General features: G+C 42.3%; 1 protein-coding gene and 1 long non-coding RNA gene across 2 annotated transcripts in view; one reads left to right on the top strand and one right to left on the bottom strand.

Moving 5' to 3' along the window:
* sdc2 (syndecan 2) overlaps window positions 1-23,224 on the top strand; it is a 40,707-nt gene that overhangs the window by 13,411 nt on the left and 4,072 nt on the right. Inside the window, exons 2-4 of the mRNA XM_046417333.1 lie at window positions 18,905-19,019; window positions 19,832-20,004; window positions 21,843-21,972. Of these exons, the coding sequence (XP_046273289.1) occupies window positions 18,905-19,019; window positions 19,832-20,004; window positions 21,843-21,972 (418 nt within the window). The remainder of the gene's footprint in view (window positions 1-18,904; window positions 19,020-19,831; window positions 20,005-21,842; window positions 21,973-23,224) is intronic.
* LOC124074417 lies at window positions 19,300-22,065 on the bottom strand. The gene is made up of 2 exons (XR_006845848.1): window positions 21,771-22,065; window positions 19,300-20,133 (listed from the first exon to the last, which is right to left on the bottom strand). It is a non-coding gene; the product is annotated as an uncharacterized LOC124074417 (long non-coding RNA).

Genomic DNA, 23,224 nt, shown 5'->3' on the forward strand with positions numbered 1-23,224 from the left:
TGTCAAGCTTCGCTTCGCGGCTACAGTTAAACTCTAAATTAAACAGAGGCCACACTGGTTAGTTTTTTCTCTTTGTTCACTAATCATCCTTTTTATCTCTGCCATCCTCTTTCAGTCGTGTTTAAAGTTTTGTGAGAAATTAAATTAAAATCTGGATATTTTAAGATATTCCGATCGTTTGTCCCCGTTTCAACAGACCTTGCGCTCCAATTTTCCCCTCAAGTGTGTCCGCATGTTGACTGACAGACCTGCTGCAACAGGAAGTGTCATGCCAACAAACAAACACACACACACACACGTGTGTGGCCACCAAACATACAAACACACTCACTCCCGGTCAGGATTAGCCCTGGGTAATGGGATCAGAGATCACCACCTGCCGTTACTCTCCCGTCATCTCACCCTTCCTCTTTATTCCTCCTGTTCATCTGTTCCTTACTGTCCCTTTTCTCTTTCAGCTCTTCTGTCCCACAGTTAGGATTTGTATGACTTCTTTCATTAACCTTTCACGCCATCTTTGCTTCCTTCCTGTCTTTAATTGCGAACACATTATCCCCGCTAGAATTGACAAACATGTTTGCCTGGACTGAGCAGAATTTATCCTTGACCTTTGCTTTTCTTATTTATTTATTTTTTATTATTATTATTTATTTATTTATTTTACTATCTTGGTTCTTATTTTCCCTGCAATTTCCCAATCCGCCTCTTTCTTTTCTTCCTGCACCTTTTGCACCAACTCTCGCATCATCCCGTCACGGGTTCGTCCCCTCACACTGTAGCCTGGTGGCCTGTCGACTCCCTTGAGTCCAAATCCTCTTAAGGAAAAGGCTTGGATAGGAATTCAATCGCTGCACCACGAGGATTGAACCAGATCAGCCAACAAAGCGGCAAAATCGCTCTCCCTCCCTCCTCGCATGCCTCTGCCCCATCTGCTCCCTCCCCCTGGTCCCTCTGGCTTTCATCTCAGGTGATAAAGGCCTATTTGTCAGAGCTGGCAGCAGTGAGAGATTGGCGTCTTGGATGGAGGAATGTGGCACATTATTTTTTTTTCTGCATGCTTATAAGTAGATAAGGAGCCATGTATATTAACAGGCTTAAAAATATACCATATTTTCATTTGCTTTGGTTCACTCTTCTGGTGACATGTTTATAGTAAAACCTACATGTCTACTTGCTTAACAATCTACTTATGCCATCTAAAATGCATCAGGTCAAATCGTAAGTTTTTGTTTTAATAAAATAAACCTGAATAAATTCATTGACTTCGGACTTTTGGATCATCTCTCACATTTTCCTTCTTATGAGAGACATTGGGCAGCGTTTAGGGAAGTAACACGGCAAAGTGAGAAAACACAAGCAGAAATATTCAATGAAAATAAGTTCCAAAGCAGTAAAATTCCCTAATTATTCATGACTACACAATACTTTCTACTTTTAGTTTTAGCAATCTGACTGCATGATTCAGATATTATGTACCGTCATTTTGGTTAGCTAATAGTTAGCTAGCACGAGGCTAATAACATCTGAATCATGCAAACAGAAAAGAATATTTAAACGATCTTGCAACACAGCTCAGTCAGACAGTTAACCTCACGCGTCACACCTGGCTAACAAAGGGTGTTGCTGCAGGTGTGTCGGAGCGCAGTTTATCACTTTTAGTGTCCTCTGGCTTTGTGACTCATTTCTATTGTCTTCTGTGTGACTTGCAGCACTTCTACTTCTTTGGTTAGGTTTTATGTATTTGGTTGTCTTCTCAATTTTTGTGGCACATTTATGTGTTTTGGTCACTTTTCCAAATGCGTGTTGTCAAACTCCCGTTTTCTTCATTTGCTTGTTATTAGGTTGAGCGTTAACGGCCGACATACAGTACCTCCTCTTCCTCCTCCTCCAATCCATTCTTTTATCTGTTTTTTTTGATGTGGTGAGGAAGACGTGAGGCAAACTTTGACCCCTCCGGTCCTCGAGTGAGCTTTCATGTTGCGGTGTTAATGATCTGGCAATGAAGAGCTCAGGCTTTCTCTTTTCCCTTCTTGGCAGCTGGCTGATGCATGCACTCTGCACAGACCAGGAGATGCTATAAAGGGGAAAAAGCTCGACGATATTAAATTTAACACCAGTTCATCCGTCATGCAAACTTCCTTGTGCATTTACAAGTGGGTCTGTGAGCGCTGATGCTCCACACACAGCCGCACACACCTTGCTCTGGGGATTTTTTAAAACACCAGCAAAACACACAAGCTTTTAAAAGGCAGAGTTGATGGAAACCATGCCCCCCCACCCCCACCCCACCCCACTGACAGAGTGACAGGGAAAACCAGACTGTGTGAGGTGTGAGAGAAGTGTTTTGTGACATGGAGCGCTGGTGGACTGCATGGTCCATGCATCGCAAAAAGAGGAACTGCTAAAAATTTATTTGCTCAAATAAAAAATGGGTGTGTGTGGATTTATTGCAGCTTATCTTTGTTATCTAACTGAAAAGAAAGTTTCCTGCATATTCACTTTCCTGACAAGTGATTTGACTCATTAGCTCCTCTTGCATGGAATGGATTGTTTTTAATTTGTGCTCTCATTCGACTGAGCTGGGAGTGAATTGACCCTGCGCCTTGATTGTTATAAGACAAGTTGATTAGCTCTTAGTCTGGCACACATGAGCAGCATTGTTTCAAAGATTAAGGGCACACAGTTTAAAACACTTAGCAGGCTCCCCTTCATGTTAGACATTATGTGCATGCCAGAGGCCGAACAGCTAAAAGGGGACTGAGGACAGAACGTCTGAAGTGCCACGGCGTAGTTCCTTCAGACTGAAGTCAAAAGACATTCTGTGTGCGCGGCCCTCAGCATGTAATTTACATGAGCAGCGTTTGGCAATACCTGAACAACTGCTCAGTTCAAGAACAAAGAGCGCAAGTGCAAAGCATGTGCAGGCATCATGGAACAAATGCACATACGCGAAGCCTAATTATAGTGATAGGGTTCAAACACAAACACATTCCAGTGGTGTGTTTGCTTTGTTGACAAAGTGCAGCAGGGTAGAACATGGGACTCTGATTGACCCCATGTGCCTCTCAGGTGATTATGGTACTTCTGTATTATGTATTGTGTGTGTGTGTGTGTGATGTGTGCGATGCATTGATGAGAGAAACAAAGAGAAATTCCCTCACACTCGCTCTCTCTCTCCCTCTCACACACACACACACACATAAATACTATATCTCCAGGCACAGACATTCATTTTAGTTGACTGGTCCAGCAGCAGCACCTGTGCAGGGAAGGCTGATATTGCAGGCCTGCTGAGGCTTGAAAGACTGCATTGATGCCTTTCCAGAGTACTGACTGACAAAGTGACAACCTGACGGGGTAACAGTGTGTGTGTGTGTGTTTGAGAGACAGAGAGAGAGAGAGAGAGACATGTATGTGCACACTGCATAAGGACGAGTTGATGCACAGGTCAAAGCAGCACGGTCTATGAACATGTGGCAGCTCATGTGTTAACGCACATACGTATCTGACGTGTGTGTGAGTTTATTTACACAAGGCACTGCAGTGAAAATGTGTGTTTGCTCATGGCACAGGTGTATGTATGCACAGCAGAGGTTTATATAACAAACAGCGTGATAGATCTCAGCTGGGAGCCCCACAAAGCTTTTGAAGTCTTTACTCTTGTTGAGTAACGGTGGCTATATTTATTTAAGAATGTGTGTTCAAATGCTGTAAAATAGGATTTTATTCATCTGACATCCATGTGATATCCACATTTTTATAAAGCATCCAAAATTATTACTGGAAATTGAATATATACAGGTGCCTTGTTTCCAGCCTTTTTACCCGCTCGCTGCTAACTGGTAGAGGTTAATAAAACAGCCAAGTAAAATATTTATGCATTTAAATATTCCAGTCATTGAGTTGTTCTGCAGCAAGGAAAAAACACTAAACTAAGATTGCAATGAGGCAAAAGGTCAGACCGAAAGTAAAAAAAAGTCCCTTGTTTCAGAGGTCGGGACAGGATGTGTTATAGTGGTAGTCTGCAGGAGTTCAAGTTAATGCTTCTTGCATCAAGAGCTGAACATGTTCAGAAATGAAGAAGAAGTGGTCAGACGTCAAAGTCAAACACCAGCAAGTGCAGATACGTACATCGGCTAAGCGTCATCCGTGTCACTGGTGGGGGTCAAAGAGTCTGGCTTCTATAATTAGAGATTTCCTCATCAGCAAGAGACACAGATCTTCACTAAAGCACTGCATTGTTATCATTTTGTTGCGGGGTTTCTGAAAAACAAAATCACTGTTTGCGCCTTCAGTCTTCAAAATGTTTCCATGCGTGGGTCACAGTTACCGTAAAGTGCACATTCACTTATCAGCTTTGTTTAAATACATCCCTTGGAGAAATTGCTGGCAAACAAATGTATATAAGTGACACTTGCAGCTTTTACTGTATAGTGCTGCACTCAAATGTTTGGTGCACGCAACATACAGTTGAAAATGCAGGAATGAAGCAGCTCTCTATGGCCACATCCGGGCTCCGTGCAGCATAGCGTTTACCATAAGCTTGATTTTTAGCTTCCGCAAATAATTGGAGAAAGATTTTCCATCCGTCCACCCCCCTGTCCTGTTAGCAGGCCAGTCCAAGCACATGAGATAAAGAGAGACCTGTTTTCTCCCCTGCACTCCCTTACAGATGGTCTTGGCACACTCTGTAAGTATCCCTACTTCCCAGCTTTTAAACCCGGACAGTTTATCTGGCTGTCCGTCGGCTGTTGACGGCAGCTGAACACAGCAGAGCTTCAGTTCTGGGCCGCATGTTACTCAACCAAACCCCGTACGCTTGCATCAAGGGAGCAAGAAGCCTGTTGGCACAGAGAGGTAGATAACAGTCACGCATGCATTTAAATAGAGGAGGACGTATACGCGCACATTCCTGCCCACTGAGCACAGTATTACATAGCAGGCCTGAAAGATGAGAGCTCTGGTTCAGGCAGCAACAGGGCATGTTGTGCAGGCTCTCATACACACTGCAGCTCTTTTGGGAATACCTGCTAAGTTAGCAGCGCACCTATTCATTTCCTGCTGTTGCGTGGACGAAAGGCTAGGGTCTCGTATAGTGTGCACCTGTGGGCTACAAGTTGAGCTAAGTGAGTAATAATGCGATGCAGGTGAAGGGCTGAATTTATCTGCTGTTTCGGGGACAAGAGAGAAGTGAGAAGTCTGCTCCGATAGAGGGCCACATGCCCGATTTAGTTTTGTGTTATATTAAGAGTGAGTTAATGGACGAGGGTCACCGAGATCTTTCTGAGAGAACAAGCTTTTGTCACAATGGTAATGTTCTCCCCAGGTTAAGTGGGCACTGCAGGCTTAGTCATTTCCAGCCATCATTTGGTGGGATGTGATGGAAGGAACAGAGGACCTCTTTAGTCCAGCTAAAGGTTGCCATGAGAACCAAAGGTGGCTGTTAATTAAGGAGGGGGGGGGGGCATGTGCAAAGAAAATAATGTCTCATATTGCGTTTGTGTATTTCTGTTTGTGTCAGCTGTAATTACCTTGACCTGGGGCTTTTAAATGTCTGCTCTTTTTGTTGTTCGCTTGCTTTTCTTGATCTTTCAGTCACAGAAACACAGGCTCCATGTGGGTCCATGAAGTCCTTGTAAACATGTAAGTGGGTGGAATAAAAACATTTTTAAGATGAGAGCTAAAAGAAAACAATCGAATAATTGAATAATACAGTTAATTGACAGTTGCCCTTTCCGCTTTTGGTAAATACAAAATTAGTTTTCGCATCTCCTTTATGACATATCCTGATGACAAAACAGAGGACCTGGTAATGTGAAGCATTCGTGTGTCACCGGTGGGGGTCAGAGGGCACAAGTGTCTGGCTTCTATAATAAGAGACTTCCTAATCAGCAAGAATCACAGATCTCCACAGAGGCACTGCATTGTTTCTTTTACTCACATTCCTTTGGGTTTTTATTATTTTTGTGCATCCAGAGTTTCTGAAAAACTAAATGTGTGTTTATGCCTGGATATTAGTTTTGGAGATATGCGGTGAAATTTGATCTCCACAGGAGTTGGTAGAGACCAAAAGTAGAGCTAAAACACAGTGAATATTGGACTTACATTCAATAGATGGGTGGAAACATGACTCCAAATGAATAATAATGTTGCAGTGCAACTGTTGGATGTGTAAAGTAGATCATATCAACAGCTATGATATGTCAATGTAGGGCTCATGTTTCCTCTCTCCCCAAGTGGCCGAAAAAACACGACTGTTTCAGGTTTAAAGAAGTTCGTTTATACATAGATTAAACATCTCATAAGGAAGCTCATTTCTTTTAATGTAGTGAATTAAAGACCTTATTTCCATAATAGTAAGACATATGAACCGAGTGTAGAATAAGCGGTAGGGATGTTTAGGATTTAATCAACGACTGTTCAGCTTGGGCCCAGGCAGGAATCGTCTCATCCTCCAGCTGAGGGTTGAACTGTTTGTAAAACATCTTTGTATTTATCAGCTCTCGTTAAACAAGTGCTGTTTCTTATTCATACAGCTGCTCACATCTGTGTGTGCACAGCTCGTCTCCATTTTCAGTCCCTGCGAGTGGTTTGAGCCTCTGATATGAGGTATTCGTGATACAGGCCATGTTATCACTTCCAGCTAAATGGAGAAACTCCAGATAGTTCCCTTGCTGCACCGTAGCGCTTTTGGGTTATTTGAGTCTTTGAAATACAAAATGTGAAACCTGTTTTATATAAGGCACTTAAATCTCTCTGAGAACATTTTCTTTTCTCAACACTGCTCAGCTTTTCTCTTAAGCTTCATATTTCTCTTGTGTCTGGAGGGAAGAAAGCTGTCGTGCTGTAGCAGATCTCTCCACCCCCCCCACCCTTCCTCAGCACCAGAGAAGACTGGAAGGTGAAGCTCATTTCCCAGTGTCTAGAGTTTCACAGCTGACAAAGAATCTAGGCTTTCCTGTGCGTATCACGAGCCGTTAAACGGGGCTGAGGAATTTCCCCAATTCCCAACCGGTGAACGAGCGAGCAGGGAGGCGTACAGGAGGGTGGGAGCAGCAGAGCTTGCAAGGCCCTGGGAATCTGCAGAGCTCCTTCTTGTGCACAAGGCAGAAAGAAAGCCTGTTACGGTCCAGGAAGCTGGATACCACAGCACTGAGGTATTCTCTAAATAGGGCCACATGAGCTGCACATTGTTCCCCTCTTTACGAGATCTGGCAGCGCTGCGGGAGCAAATTCACAGTGCTAAGTTTTACATTGACTTTACATTAAATCTGAGACAGCCGCTTGACAGGATCAGGCGGCCTTTAATTAGAGCAGTGAAATATTTAGTGGTCTGAGGTGAAGTAAATTGCCAGTGATGTGTTTCAGCATGTGAGAAAATCCATGTTCCTACACTGATGCACAGATTCAGAATTACAAAAAGCTGCAACTTTCATTCTTTCTTTCTCTCTATGTCATTTTTTCAATTTTGGTTGCATCGATTGTTGCCTACATCAACCTCCAAACACAACAACAGGTGGGGGTGAGAGTGAGGCGGCCACCGTTGTTCGCTCTCGTCCGTCAGTGGTCTATCAGCATGTGTCTGTTTTTCTTGGAAGCCATGAAATTGACTTTCTTCCTGTTGGGAAGCAATACTGCAAGGGAGGAAATCATAGCCAGGCCATGTTGTGTCTCACTGGTCTGTGGGAAGGAAAAAACAGAGAAGAATGTGGTGCTGCTGCAAAAGAGCAAGGTTAGGATTCTACCCCTCCCCAGTGTGCACTGAGGAAGAGTAATATATAACTATAGATGACTGAGTAAGCCCCTTGCAAGCTCTCTGTTTTTATTTGTGTTTTGAGCCTGGTGCCATGGTGCTAGCATGGCTAAAAACAGCATGTGGATGGTTCATCATTTTGGTTGTCCGTCAACCAAACACCCTCCCCCCTCCCCCAGCCACCAGTTTCAGTTCATGATGCTCTCTCACTGTGGGGCAGAAAATTTTCGAGCTGTGCAGTGTGGAGGTAGCTGATCTGTCTGGCACACAGAAAGTCACTGTATTTGCTCAGCAGTAACGGCGACATCACCAAGCGGCAATACTCACAGAAAGGTCTGCTTGCCTGCACTCTTAGAGCATTTAATCTTTATGAGAGCATAAAGTTGTGCTAAAGCACCTGTAAAAGGCTGGTTTCATCCTTTTAATGACGGTGTGCACTGCAGAGGGACTAAAGGACAATTTATCTTTTCATCTGCATTCTGACGCCCATGTGAAAGTCTTGTCAGCCAGCTGAATTTACAGAAGTCACACCAGAAGAGTATTTTCAAATTTGCAAAACTGAAAAACAGAGATGCCTTGTGTCTGAGAGTTTACATTTTACAGTTTCTGAGATGGTTTGACGTCACGGCAGATGTCACCTGTGACGGCATGCGAGCTGACCGTACGTACGCCTCCTTCACAGGCCAAAACCTTACAGAGCCCAAGCAAGTAGCAAAACCATAGAAGTGGACTGATTATTTGGTTTGGATGGCTGTGGCTCAGGAGGTAAAACGAGTTGCCCTCTAAAGGTTGGAGGGTTGGTGGTGCAAGCCCCAGCTCTTTGACCATCCACTGGCTCAGTAGACTAGAAAAGCGCCATGTAAAAGCAAGTGCATTTACATTTTGGTCGATTAATTGTCATCGATAAGACAATTTACTTGTTTCTTGTTTGTTTTAAGTTTGACTTTGAGGGAAAATAATAGCTCAGCTAGATTTCTTTACAATTAGTTTGATCAGCTCCATACTTTTTTATTAACTTGACCTACAAGAAGTTGTTAACAAGTTGATCTATTAGTGAGAGTTATGACTGAGAGTGATTTTTTTTTTTTTTTTTTTTTTGACAAAACCAACAACATCTGTCTCCCAATATGTTCTTGTATGTGGTTCAAACTTGAGATATAAAACTCTTGTTGTGACTGATTTCAGCTGCAGATACTACCGCACTGGTATACACTCAGTTAGTATTGCTGTACTTATTGTGACATACTTTTGAGTGTTTTGCACAGCTTGAATGTCTGACTCAAAATACATAGTTCCTGTTGTACTGTAATGACGGTTTTTGCTCAACAATGGATGTTTGTGTTCCAGAAGAACAAGCTGTGGCTGCTCAGTGGTTTACCTTCAGCTTTAGGAAGGCCATAGGTTGCCTACTGCAGAGTATGGTGCTGATACCCCTGGATGTTTGAGTTGGAAACCCCTTGTGCTCCTGCCAACCCTCTTATGGAGGGGCCTGAGCCCTGTGGAATGTGGCGTATGCCTTTCTGTGTCAGACGGCCGTTTGTTTTGGAACAGGAGACGATATGAATCTGAGCCGAATGCGCCCACATGCTCAGCTTGTGCTCAGGTTGTTGAAGGGGGGCCTTTTACCTACCCAAGGCAACGTGATCTAATCCTTTAGCAGCGGGGAGAAAATGAAAAGAGCTGGAGGGGGTTGGTAGGATGACATTTCCATAGGATATTGTATATCCTGAGCCTCTGAAATAAATTTAGAGCAGCATCGTCTTGTCACAAATTAATAAAGATCTTGTGTGTGAGATTTTGTTTTCTTAACAAATAACTCAAAGCTTTTTAGGGGTTTACATTTAAGACAGACAGGACACTGACATATCTTGTCTCCCGTGTAGCTGAAAAGCAGTATTTGAATTTTCCTCAGCTGTTGGGTCAAAAGCTGAATCTCATGTGATTTAAGTGAGGAGGTGACATCCAGAAAAGTAGACAATAAATGTCAACTCCAGACTGTCGTCCTCTCGTTATCTTGGTCCCACACTCTCTTTTGTGTTTCCTCTCTCTGCTCTCTCTCTCTTTCTCTCACACACACACACACACACACACACACACACACACACACACACACACACACACACACAGCGGCTGTAACCCACCACATCTCAGCTGGAGAAGCTCCAGGCCTTAAGGGCTCAGAGAGAGTTTGATTTGTGTTGACTTCCTGCAGGAACTCCCCCTCTCTTCAGCCTGTGGCTCAAAGACTATCAATTAGTTCCTTATTATGATCCCTGGGAGGGCAATAAAAGTTAGAGTGGGTTCAAAGAGCACAAAGGCAGATGCGCGCACACACACACACACACTAACCTTTTTTAGCCTGTTAGAGTTTGGACTTGCTCTTCTCCAGTCCTGTAGGTGGCTGTTCTTCCAAACAATGCTCACCACCCACATATCTGACTCACAGAGACCTTCCTTCTGTCTGTCTCGCTGCCACTTTGTTCAGTTCATCAGAAGAGGTGTTGGTGGGACAAATTTAATGTTTGGGTGTGGCCACCTCCTCCTGTCCTTTTTTTTTTCTTTTTCTTTCCTGTCTTCACTAACAGCACCATCACAGATCCAGCTGTTACTCCTGCTTCATCCACGAAGGCAGCAGCTGTCTGTGCTGCTGATGGCCGACGCTGCATGAATTCAGGGGAACCAATTTGTCGCCCCACATAACCATCAGACTCGTCTTTTCCTGTCACTCCTCCCCTGCTGTCCACCATTTCTCCAGGCATCCGGGGGGGCTTGTGTTCTCTTCCTCTCCTCCACCTCCTCCTCCTCCCCCCACTAACTGCAAATTTTCAAAGTGGGAGGAAGGGTTCTTTTTGTTGTTCTTTTTATTTTTTTTTTACCACTTTGAAATCCTATTTGAAAGGTTTCTCCAAATCATATCCTTAACATAAAAACACAGAAGTCTGCAGGATAAATATTTTAATATTTGCTATATTTTTACATATTGTACCTGAGAATTTTTTTTTTTTTTTGGGTCAGTTTGGGATATATGGCACTAAATGTCAAACTAAGGTGATATCAAAACAATGAGAAGAAAATACTGCACTGCAGTAGATGGATTTACCGAACATTTACATTTAGAAGTAAAAATGTTATGTTATTTAAAATTTTATTCTCATATGCTAAGTTTTAGCATATCATACGTGTTGTAAAACTGGGAGCGGGAACAGAATATTTTCCACGCCCACAATAGTACGTGGATGTTGTAGCTGAGTTCTTTCTTTCACAGTCTTATATCTTTCATTCTTTTATCAAAGGATTAGATATTTTCTTCATAACCTTGAAAGTGCAAATGAAACTCTGGTGACTCATTACAAAAATTGAACAAATCTTTCTGAAAGCCTGAAAATAAATGAAAGTAGGGACAATGAGAGGTTAATTACGATTTTCAAGGTTGAGTTTGACAAAAAATATCAAATCACAGATTATTTTATGTGTGGTGTCAAATTGTTAAGAAACCCACAAATAGAATTTGAATCTTAAATCAATGAATGTTCTGATTTCGGGTCAGTTTTGGATGAATTTAGCAGCCACGGCTTCTTCTTCATAGCAATGGCAACAGTTTGCTAGTACAAGAAGGAAACAGGGCACTTCAGAAACTAAGTGAAGATAAATTAAACTGGTGGCAATGACACAAATCTGTTCTGGAAGTTTCTCACGCTTTTATGTTGGGGGAACATGATATAGTGCTAAAAGTAAAGTTGAACAGAAATTCAAAGTGCGGTGAAAACATGATCAGAACCAGCAGCTTTGCACACATATTTTTCCTCTGTCATTTTTCTCGTCTTCACTCTTGTCTTTCTGCTGTTTTTGAGTGCATTGTCTACTTGTGCACTGATAAAGTCCAGGTCACAGAGGAGGCGGTGGGAGGAAGGGGTGGGTTTGTGGAGGCAGTTTGGCCTGTCGACAGCAGAGCTAAACAGCACCAGTGTTGCTGTATTGACCTTGTGTATGGATCCGTGGCAGTCCAAGTAAAACAGATAAAGTGAAAGACAGCAGGCCAATCTGCCACCTTTACTTTGTTAATCGGGAATTAACGGGCGCTTTCTATCTCTCTCTCTCTCTCTCTCACACACACACATGCACACACACGCCCTCCCCTTCCTGTCTTATTGAGTTCTTGCGCAGAAGCAGATATTTGTTTGCCTGGTTGTGATAATGAGAACTGATTACTTCCACAGGACAGAACAAAGCAGACAATACACTCCACAGAATAAGGCTATCACAGTGCGCATAAAGACCATGAAGACCCTTCATATTATGAAAATTAATGGAAGGCTCTAAAGGAAGACTCTAGCCTGCCATTGAAAAGGACTGTAGTAAACGCTGGCAGCACATAATGATAGTTATCATCTTGATTATCGGTGAATTATTTAGTAAAAATTAACACCTTGAAATTAACTTCTTGTTTTGTTCTGATAAAGAAAATCCAGAGATATTTAAATGATGGTGATATAAAACAAGTACATTGAGCTGGAAATAATGGAGAAAATGCTTATTACCGTTTAATTTGTGACCCAGAGAAGGTTGGCTTAGTGTGGCATAAAGACAAAAGTCCAGGATATATTGACCTGAAACTACATCATGGTCTGTCAAAAACCTTTTATGAAATCTTTTTATACTGCTTATGAACACTGAATGGTGTGACTTGAAGCAAGTGAGCTTTGGATGTGCTGGTAGAGCCATGCTAGCTGCCCCCCTGCCTCCAGTCTTCATGCTAAGCTAACTGGCAGATATGAGAGTGGTGTCGATGTTCTTGTCAAACTCTCGGCAGGGAAGCAATAGTTCCTAAAATGTCAAATTGTTCCTTTTTAAATATGAGGCTGCGAGCAGGGGCACATAAGTACATAATCGTAAAACTACAATTTGTTCTTTTCACACCTGTTTCGGCACTGCTATCACTTGGCCAGTGTAAATTTACGAGCAGATATAAGTGCATTTGTTGCAGATATTCCTATCAAACGTAGAGAATGTAGGCTGGAGAGAAGGATGTTGCTTTTCACTGTTGTCCAAGCTCTTTGCAATTCTGATGTAGACTTGAGGAAACAGTTAAGAACCAGACAGAGGAGCAGACCAGTGGAGGAGGATCTGAGGCGCTGTCTGTCTGCCAGCCCCCGTGCACTTGTCCCCCCCCCCCCCCCCCACCTTTTCCCCCTCTCTCTGAAGTCGGTGTTATGATGTGCGTCTGCGTATTCAATTCACGCCTTTGAGATGTGGGAACTGGATAAGAGTTTGTGTGTGTGTGTGTGTGTGTGCGCTGTGAGTGCTTTCATGGTCACGCAGATGTTCAGATGTGTGTGTGTGTGTGTGTGTGTGCATTCCTTTGAGGAACACCATTTCCCCTGGTCTGACTTGGAGTTGAGCTAATATTTGTTGTGTTAGAAGTGAGAGCGGTGTGTCAACAGCAGGAAGTCAGGAGCTCAGGGTTAGTTCGAATGACTCCATTTTCCTTCCATACGTGTCTCCCCTCCATCCATCTCTTATAGAAAGGAGGGAGACACACATTCCCTGTAAGCACATACAGACACAGTGCATTTCAGCCTGCCAGGCAAGGATATGGTGATTTTTGACAGGCTTTTAGCAGAGCATCCTGTAGCCTACAGGACTGTCTGCAGTAGAGGAGGTTATACCCCCCCCCACCCTCGTTTTTGTCCATCCCCATTATCTCTCTCTCTCTCTCTCTCATCTCCTCTCCTCAGTCTCCTCCCTCTCTTCCTCTTCTCTGTCATCTGTGTCTTGTCCAGTCTTCATCCTCAGCTCTTCACGTACTCTCCGGGTTTACAGGTCAAACAGACGGAGTGACAGGGAGACAAAGACAGCTGGACATACAGACGATGTCGAGGCTGCCATCCCGCTGGCTTATTAGTTCATTACCAGGCAGAGACGGCAGTAACGGCAGCTCTTCTCACAGCTTATAGACGGCATACCATCGCTAGCTATTGGCTCATTATGGCAGCTCAGCCGCCTTCTTGCTTGCGTTTGCTCTCCTTGTCGGTCTCTCGGTTGCTTTCCATTTCACTGCCTCCAAGCTCAGTCAGACCATGAAGAACCTGCTTGCTGAGATGTCCAAATGAGGCTGTCTTTGTGTGTGTGTGTGTGTGTGTGAGCAAGAGAAAGAGATTCAGAAAGTCCATTTTGTTAATAGATCCAGTCTGAGTGTTTATTGGACCCTTAAACATTGCACAGCTGCTTCTGATACTCTGTAACAGGAGGTTATAACTGTGGATGTTGTCACGGTGATAATCAGTTTCTTTTTCATTGGGACGACTGTTGATTGAGCAGTAGAAATACAACATTTTCAATACAAAGTGAAGTAGTGTCATCCTGATCGTGATGGATAATGATATGTTATATGTATGTGGGTCTGTCACTCTTGGCCATCTTTCTTACCATTTCTTGTTGTGTTGTTACTCACAAAGCTGACATGCCAATCCACACCACACTGCACTCTGCGGACTGTTACTCAGAAGTTGTTTGCCTCTTCTTTCTGAAGCGTGGTCCTTTTTTTAGCCCACTGCGAGACGTGCGGCTTGAACGTGAGAAATCTTACTTGTCAAAGCAGGACTGAACACGACTGCGTGTGTCTTTGACACGTGTAATTCTCAAAAAAAATCTTCATGTATTTGATGACGGTTGTCATAGAGAAGTAGTGTGAGCCTTGACCACTCTTCAAACGATTTGACACGGAGACAAACACCAGCAAATATCACCAAAGATTTCACCGAGTTATGAACAGTTACTGTGGATTATTACTGATAATGACATTCAGATATAAAGTACAGCTTATCCTCCTCAGCTGCTGTATACAGCAAGCCTTCAGAAGGCTTTTTGAGGATCTTTTCACTGCAAGATCTACAATGATTACTTGCTGCTATAAAAATGGTTTGATACCTTAAGATTCAATCATAAATTACTGCAAGTCTCACAGTATTTATTTTCACAGGTTCGTAAAACTTTATATCACATTTAGTGAATTAGTACACGGACAGTGAGGAAAAGAGCACCGTTTTGGTTTCTAAAGAGTAATGAGTCAGTGGGACTAAGTAATGGATCTCATTCAGAGACTGTTCTCCATTATGGGGCACCTAACACTCACAGTCAAAATGAAAATGATAAGGTGCTAAATTAGATATTTCCAACTGGATCCATTCTTACAAGTTCTTCCTGTCCTGAATCTATTTTTCAAACAACACTGCAGGGCTTTTTCAAATAATTGCCATTACCATTGTGAGGAACTTCTGCAAGGCTGCGTCTGTCAGCTAACTGGTTTTCAGTGTCCAGTGTGCTTTACTTGTCTGCGTACTGATGTCTGGTTCAGCTCAGGCTCTGCGATAAGCGCAGAAAGCAAGAGACTAACTGCAAATGTCACTTGAATGATAAAGAGAGCAAAGTTTATCAGGACTGCTGTGTCTGTGTGTGTGTGTGTGTGTGTCTGTGTGTGTGTGTGTGTGAGTGTGTGTGATAGAGAAAGTCTGCTTTATCAAGTTTATATTGTGTACACATGCGGGCTAGTTTGTGCGTGTTCTTTTGAGTCAGATACGGTCAGTGTGGCTTATCGAGTCCAGAAACACCATTTCCTCCTCTCAGATCTGTAATGATTTGGTGGTGATTTGAGTCGCTTGTACAGTTCAACCACACTAATCCATGAACACTTGGTTCAAACTGTTGAAACATGAAGATTACAGAGGAGTCGGCAGACTTGTGTTACCTGCAAGTCGCAATGAAACGGGCTTCAGCACACTGGTGTACCTCAGTGAAAGGAAGCACAAGTCTTGGTTTGATTCGGCCATATTGTTATTGTTAAATGAAAACAACAGCTCGCCTGACGCTTCCCAACTAGAACTATTTTAAAATATTATTTCAGATTTTTTCAATTTCAATGCCCACCTCTGACAGTCCTTTTGTTTTCTTGCAGAGATTATTATTATTATTATATTTTTTTCAAATTTACTTTGTATCAAAAGCAAAAAGAGACTTCCAGATGAGCTAATTAATAAGAAACTATTTGATTAATAAACCATCTTTTCCAAACAAAAATGACAAAAATCAGTTACAGCTTCTATCATGTGAATATTTTCAGTTTTACTTCCTCAGCTGTGATTAGAAACTGGATATATTTTGGTTCTTATCAGTAGGCTGAGCAAAACAGCATTTTTGTAATTTCCAGCCTGGGTCTAGTCTATCTATCTATTTATCTATCTATTTTAAGAGACTAATTTGGAATATGGGGGCTTGTAATGTTTGCTAATGTTCTATACATCAGGTGATCAACCTGATGTATTAATCGAGAAAATAATCACTTGTTCATCACTATGCATACATTTCATCCATTTATTCATTTAACAAGTCAAGTGAAAGTGTTTGTTGTAGTTGTAATACCTTTTGAAATGTATGTTTAATAGGCCCGAGGGGAGTTAAAGCATCAGGCTTAATACTTAAGCTCTTCGTGCATTCCTTCAGACGTTTCCATGCATGTCTGTGGGGTGTCATGTTTTATGCTCAATTGCTCACACTAATGTGTGTGCGTATGTATAATCAATGGATCAATGAATGCCTGCATACATTTGTAAAACATGTCTACTCATGCATGCATGTGTGTGTGGCCCCTATCTCATTAGTGCCCTTTGTCACCATTGATCTGTGGCCTTCCTCCTTTTGGTTCATTGTGCTAATACCACCAATGGATAAAGACCTGCGGACCGCATGGGCCGATGAATTGGTTTGAAGGCTGCTGCGCTGGAGGGGGGAGGAGCCGGGGGGGGGTGGGTGACTGGGGGAGAATAAGGCAAGAAAGGTTAAGATAAAGTTGCTTTGAACAAATTCTGTCTTTGATCAGGCAGCTCAGCGGTGAAAGGCCTTTTCTTCTGAAAGTCAGAGGCATCTGAGAGAGGAGAGATGGAGATACGTATTGTTCTGTTTCATCTCGCCTCTGTCTTTCTCCCCCATCCCCTCTTTCGCTGTGTCGTAAAGCTGTGTGTACTCCCTGCTTCTTTGTTATGGAGAGTGCCAGGCCTCTCTTTCACGACGCCACACAAACACACATATGCATATACAATGACTTAAAAGCGCTGCTGAACACCCTCATGTCAGAATAATTGGAAACGCTGAGATGCGGCAGGCACATAACTGAAAGAAGACATTTTCTCTGTTCTCCGTCCTTGCTTTTAGCGCTAAAATGATTTGTTGGTTCATTGGGTAATTGGACAGAAAATTAATCTGCAACAACTCAGATAATTAGTTGATCATTGAAGTCATTTATCAAACAAAAACAAGCTGCTTTTATGTGTTTGATATCTGTAAATAGAGTATATTTGGGTTTTAGACTGCTTAAAAAACATGAAGGATGTTGATATCTGGAAAATTATGATGGGAATTTTAATAGAGGGAAGCACAGAAGGCACACTTGAACATAAGTTAAATGTTGTAAAATACACAACCATATGTAATAAAAATATACTTGCAGCCCTGCAAACCCTGTCCTGACAAAGAATGAGGAGTAGTTAACACTCCTTTTTCCCGTTTTCTTTCTCACACAACTCTTGTTTGCCGTTTACAAAAAGACACTTATTTCCTGCCAAGCCAATTGATTATTCCCTCCAATCCAGCTTCATTCAGCCTCAAGTTTATCAGCACAACATCCTGGTTGAATGGGTGCAATCGACACACATGCACAAGGGTGATATACTGTGGGTTCTCCCTTTTGTATTCTGTTTTTTTTTTCTTTCTAAAGGACGACTATCAGTATAGAAACTGACCAGATTGTTGAATAGGAGTTGAATGGACATTACCATGGGTGCGTTTATAGCCATTCCAGTCACACACACTCAACACAACTCATAAATAATTGCTTGTACCATACACACACAGCTATATCAGTATCCAACGTACATCAGCCTCTGCAAGCAACTTGAAGAGAAAACTCCATTTTCTTATCTCGGCTCTCAGTATTTACAGGCCACGTGAGGAGGCGCATTTTAAACAAACAGGCCCTGTTATACTGAGCTCTTTTCAGCCAATCGCTCTGTTAAGCCGGAACACAAACATTCCCACCACTCGGGCTTGTCGTCTAGACGACGAAGCTGTCGGAGGAGCTGCATAGTAACCTGTGTGCCACTGTGCTTCATTTACGTCATAAAGCGAGGCAAGACGCTCTTAACAGTGTGGCTCCGATGGCAGTGTTGACCTGAGGGTTTGTCCACAGCCTTTGTCCACACTGAAATATCTCAGCAGCCATCGGATGGAACCATTAAGTTTCATATTGACATGGTTCCCAACATGACTTGGTCAGTTGTTAACAGCTATAGGATGGGCTGTGTTGAAATCTCGTCTGAATTGACTCGGTTTTTGTACAGTTTATTCATGTTTCCTACATGGTGTAACGAAGTACATGAGCCCTTGACTTGTACTTTAAGCGCTACTAGCAAGTTGACGTTTTTTGGTTTTAAGTGAAACTACTGAACGGATTACACTTTTGTACTGCCCTCTTCAAGATGAACTGTAATAACTTTAGTCTCTTAACCTGTTGAACTTTGGTGTATCTCTAAGAGCCAAAACGTTACATCCGCTAAACATCATCATGTTAGCATCAGTGTTTCTTAGTCTTGTTTCCCAAGAAGCTCTTAGTAAAACACAGGGTGGTCTGTTGATACTCACCAGCTCTCAGGCGTACACTCAGCTTAAGACTGTCTGCATTCTTAATTTATAGCAATAGAAGAGACAGATTGTTATGTGGACTGTCTTGACAGCACATCATAGTCTCAAAATGGCAAGTTAAGCAAAGATTAGTGATATTTAAAATGTACTAATGATGTGAGCTTTGAATTGCTCCCCAAGAGGATTTTATGTTTGCCAATTAAAGAAATAATCACCCGCTAAAGTGCTGATGTCAAAACAAAGAGGTTGTGATTAATTATTCAAGAGCGAATATAAAACTTTAGCCATTCGTCTAGTCTGATTCTTATTTGGCTGTCAGTGGTTGAATACTGAAGCAGTCAATGTGGGTTTTGCAGAAACAGTTGATGCTGTTATGTGTAACTTTCAGATGGACTTCTATAAATAGATGTGTGACAGAACAAGCATTAATCACAGACACCTTGATGTCTTGTTGTTGTGCAGATAGCAGAAGCAGCCAAGACTTCCTCTCAAGCTGACGACTTGTACCTCGATGACCCAGGCTCAGGAGGTTACTACCCTGAAGATGATGATGACTTTAACTCAGGGTCTGGCTCAGGTAAGGCACATGGCTCGGGTAAAGACCACTCACACTCACACACACAGACACACACACACGCTCCGCATCACCCAGAGGCGTGATGACATTCATTTTAAAGTCTGCTGCACTTACCTTTAATGATCACAAAGTTTTTTCCATATTTCACCAGCACAAATCGTGCCATCACTTTCTGCCTCCTCTCTCTTTATCGCTCTCCTTTCTCTTCCTCTCTTGTCTGCTCTTTCTTTCTCCCGCCTTTCTCTTTCTTTCCCTCAATTTCAATTGAGATTGCCTTGTCACCCAGACCGCTGCGGGCAAGTGTGCAAATTTTACATGTCTTTTTTTTTTTATTAGCTCTTCAAGTCTACTTGCTTTAAGCACTCTTTACAACACTCATTCCTTTGTCAAAAAGAAACTCTTCTCTTTGAGAGAGTTGTGTAACTGCAGTAAGAGAAGGTCATGCTAGGTGAAAGGAAACGAGTGTGATCAATAGTCCTTCCAATATCGTATACACACCCTATTACTCTGCTCTGCCAGTCTGTATTCAATCGGAGATTCAAACTGTAAATAATACATTACAATTAAGGCCACAGAGTGGAAAGTAAGTCAAACTGTATGACTGTGGACATAAAATATTCATAACATGCATGTCCATACAGCACGTACATGCACATACTAATATCATTTTCACATTTTTTTTTGACTGCATGTTCACATTCGGTGATGGATTGTACCATAATTACTGTAATATAAGATTTATTGAGCAAACATTTTGCATGCGGTCCTTTTATTGGAGAGACATTATTAACCTGTTGCTCTCTTACTCCCAGGTGGAGGTGAAGACACAATGGAGGAAACGGTGACTGTCAGTATGGTTTATATCAAGCCCAATGCAGCAGAACCCACCCAGGACTCCACCAAAGATTTCACCCCCAGAGTGGAAACAGCCACGATCAGAGAAAGGGCCCGGGACAGCACACCCAGGAAACCACTCAGAACAGAGGTAAGAAGGATTTATTGGTCAGGCTTTAGTAAGAAGTACTAATAAAAAGCTGTGATATAGATAAGATAGTTTGACATGGGAAATATGGAAGTAGACTAACTTGATTTCCTTGACCTTGATCCTTGATCCCTAAATTTAATGAGAAGGTGAACACATCTTTTGTTTGTTAAAGGTGATCTGATTCAGAGATAGTTAGCTTAGCTTAGCATAAAAGCTCAAAGCCAGGGATAACCCCTAGCCAGACTCTGTCCAAAGGTAACAATACTCTGCCGTGACTTGCCAGGTAGCCATTGGAGATTCCAGGAAGTCACTGTGCCTGGCCAAGATCTAATGTTAATGCTAAGTTGTTATATAATGTTAATTAGTGAGCTTTAAATGTGCTGGTAGGTCAGTTTCTCGAACCGGTGGGTCGCTGGTTCGATTCCCCGTACCGGTGTCCATGGCTGAGGTACCCTTGAGCAAGGTACCTAACCCCCACTGCTCCCCGGGCGCTGCACGCGGTCGCCCACTGCCCCGGGTTTGTTGTGTGTGTGCACGTCACTTGGGTGGGTTAAATGCAGAGGACGAATTTCGTTGGAGTGAGTTCCCTCCAATGACAAAATATGTCACTTTCTTTCTTTCTTTCTTTACATTTGGACAGAGCCAGGCTAGCTGTGTTCCCCCGCTTCCAGTCTTTGTGCTAAGCTAAGCTAAACGTATCATCTCAATCTTTCTCTAACTCTCTATTGTCTATTAAGATATCATATATATTAACATTTTTTACAGTCTCAAACTCCTGTCATGTTCTTCAGAGTAACAAGGTATCTTATATCAGGACATTGCGCAACCCTAAAATCATTTAAAATCATTTAAAATCATGGCGGCAACACAGTGCCTCACTATGTCTTTAGCTGATCCAGTATGTCATCAAATCCCCTGTAATACCAGGAGCCGTGAGGTTGCTTTCAGGATAAAGATCAAGTGCTCACGTCAATTCTCAATGTTTTTGCTCCATTGCAAATTATGGGGGATTACATCTCTCTCGGACATAATCACATATTCTGGAACCATCCCAGATCTCACTTCTGTGCTTCAGTCTTACCATACTGTACTAGATACTACATCTGTTTGGGATTAGCTGTCAAGGTCTCAGCCCCCTAAGCCAAGCCTACCTGGCCGTATTCCATTTTTACCCTCTTGCTTCTGTCACTCCTTAGCCAAATACACTGGCTGAGTTCCATTTTGGTCCTTTGCACCCCTCTAGGGTTATTGGTAAAAGCACAGGCCCAGATCCATTCCAGATACTTTGCTTCTTTTCCTAGACTCTAAGAAAAAGCTTGGGGTCACTGGCTCTGTCTTCACTTCCTACATTTTTTTTTTTATTTTTAGCCTTGCAATAATCAGTTTGGACAATCTGGTCTTGTTCCTTTCTATTCTGGCCTGCCTCTACAAGGTTTACTGACCAGGCTGAATTTTGCTCCCTTTTCTCGTACTTTGACAAGACCTTCTTGTTAACTTGACCAGTGAAATCCTCACTTTTTTTTCTTAAAGGAATAGTTAAAAATGTATGGAAATACAGTTATTAACTTCACTGCTGAGAGTTAACTGAAAAGATTGATACCCATCGCGACTGTTATTGCATTAACTATGAAGTCAGAGCAATCTTCAATCACCTTCATCAAATTTAGACATAATAGCAGAATGCTCAAATGAACTCAAGGCCTCTCAACACTCAGATAAGGAATATTAGAGGACACAATGTGGAAGTCAAGCTATCAGTAACTCACCCTTAAATGTATTTCTTCCTTTTTCCTTCTCCCCCTCATGCCTCTTCCCACTCCCACCTTCCCCTCATGCAGGCACCAGTGCCAGTTACAGAGGACCTGCAGAGGAACCAGATGACTAGTACGACTAGTGCTCCCGGCTCACCCCAGGAGGCCGTTGAGGTCCGCACTGAAAACCTCTTCCAGAGGACAGAGGTGTTGGCAGGTATGTGTCATAATGAGCCCTCATTTTCTTTGGGAAATTAAAATACATAGAGATACATTATTAATTTGACTAGTTTGTGTTTATATATTTGGACTTTGGTTGGGTCGTATAGCAGCTTTGCTGGCATGAAGGAAGGACTGCATTTGGTTATCCAGCGCATAAACTCCTGTAAAAGCACAACTTGTAAACACTTTGGTTTACGTGCAAATTAAACACCTGAGGTATAACATGTTAGTGACTGAGCTTTAGATGTGCTGCTGGGTGGATATTGTCACCTTTGAACAGAGCCAGGCTTGCTATTTCCAGTCTTCACAGTAAGCTAAACTAAGCTAAGCTAACTGTCTCTTACAAGAAAGTACACCTCCAAAAATGTGGAACTGTTCCTTTAATATCTCAGCCCATTCTTGTCAGTGATCGTCCACCAATAAATTATTTGTTTATGGTGTTCATTTAGTTTGCCTTTCTCAAATTCATTTACGATACAACATGTCGGCATATTTCTGGTAAACAGTCTTGGAAATCTCTGACATATTTTCCCCAATGTGTCAATGACTTCTCAATATAATTACTTTTAATAAACTCTGTCTACGTCCCTCTGTGGGACCTTGTGGAGTTCACAGCATTGTGAGTGTTTCAAGTGTGTGTGCTGCTTACTTTGAATACATGAAAGAGGCTGGAAAGGAAATAATCTCACTGCCATCTCTCCATCCCTGTATGTGTGAGACAAACATTGATTGGCACCTCATTTTTACTTTGTTGTGATATCCATCTGGTGTTGGCAAAAGACAGAAACAACATCAAAAAAGACAAATCAGGACAGTCTCAGTTAGACAACAACCCAGTTCGCGCCTCTCTCCTTTTGATTGTCTCATTTCAGCTTTTGCATATTGTTGTTGATTGATTGTGATGGGGAAATAAAAAACATAAAAAAACAGTATTGCTCCTAAAAAGTCTTTGGATAAGGCCTTAAAAAAATCTATGAAAATGTAAATATGTATCCTATACGTGGGACTGGTCCACTCGTCTCTCCTTTCTTGCCCTCTCTACCTTGTTCTCTTTACCCTTCTTCTAGATTATAACCATTACTCTTCATCTCCCGTGTGACTTCTATAAAAATAATTGCCCATAATGTAATTTTCATCTATTTGCTCTGCATTGCTTCTTGGAGCTCAGCAGCTGGGTGCGTGCCATGATCTTTACCCATGGGGCTGTGAGGCCGGTCATCATGTGGAAACCTAAAGTGGAGCAGAGG

This window comes from Scatophagus argus, chromosome 17 (genome assembly GCF_020382885.2).
Source record: "Scatophagus argus isolate fScaArg1 chromosome 17, fScaArg1.pri, whole genome shotgun sequence".
NCBI lineage: Eukaryota > Metazoa > Chordata > Actinopteri > Scatophagidae > Scatophagus > Scatophagus argus.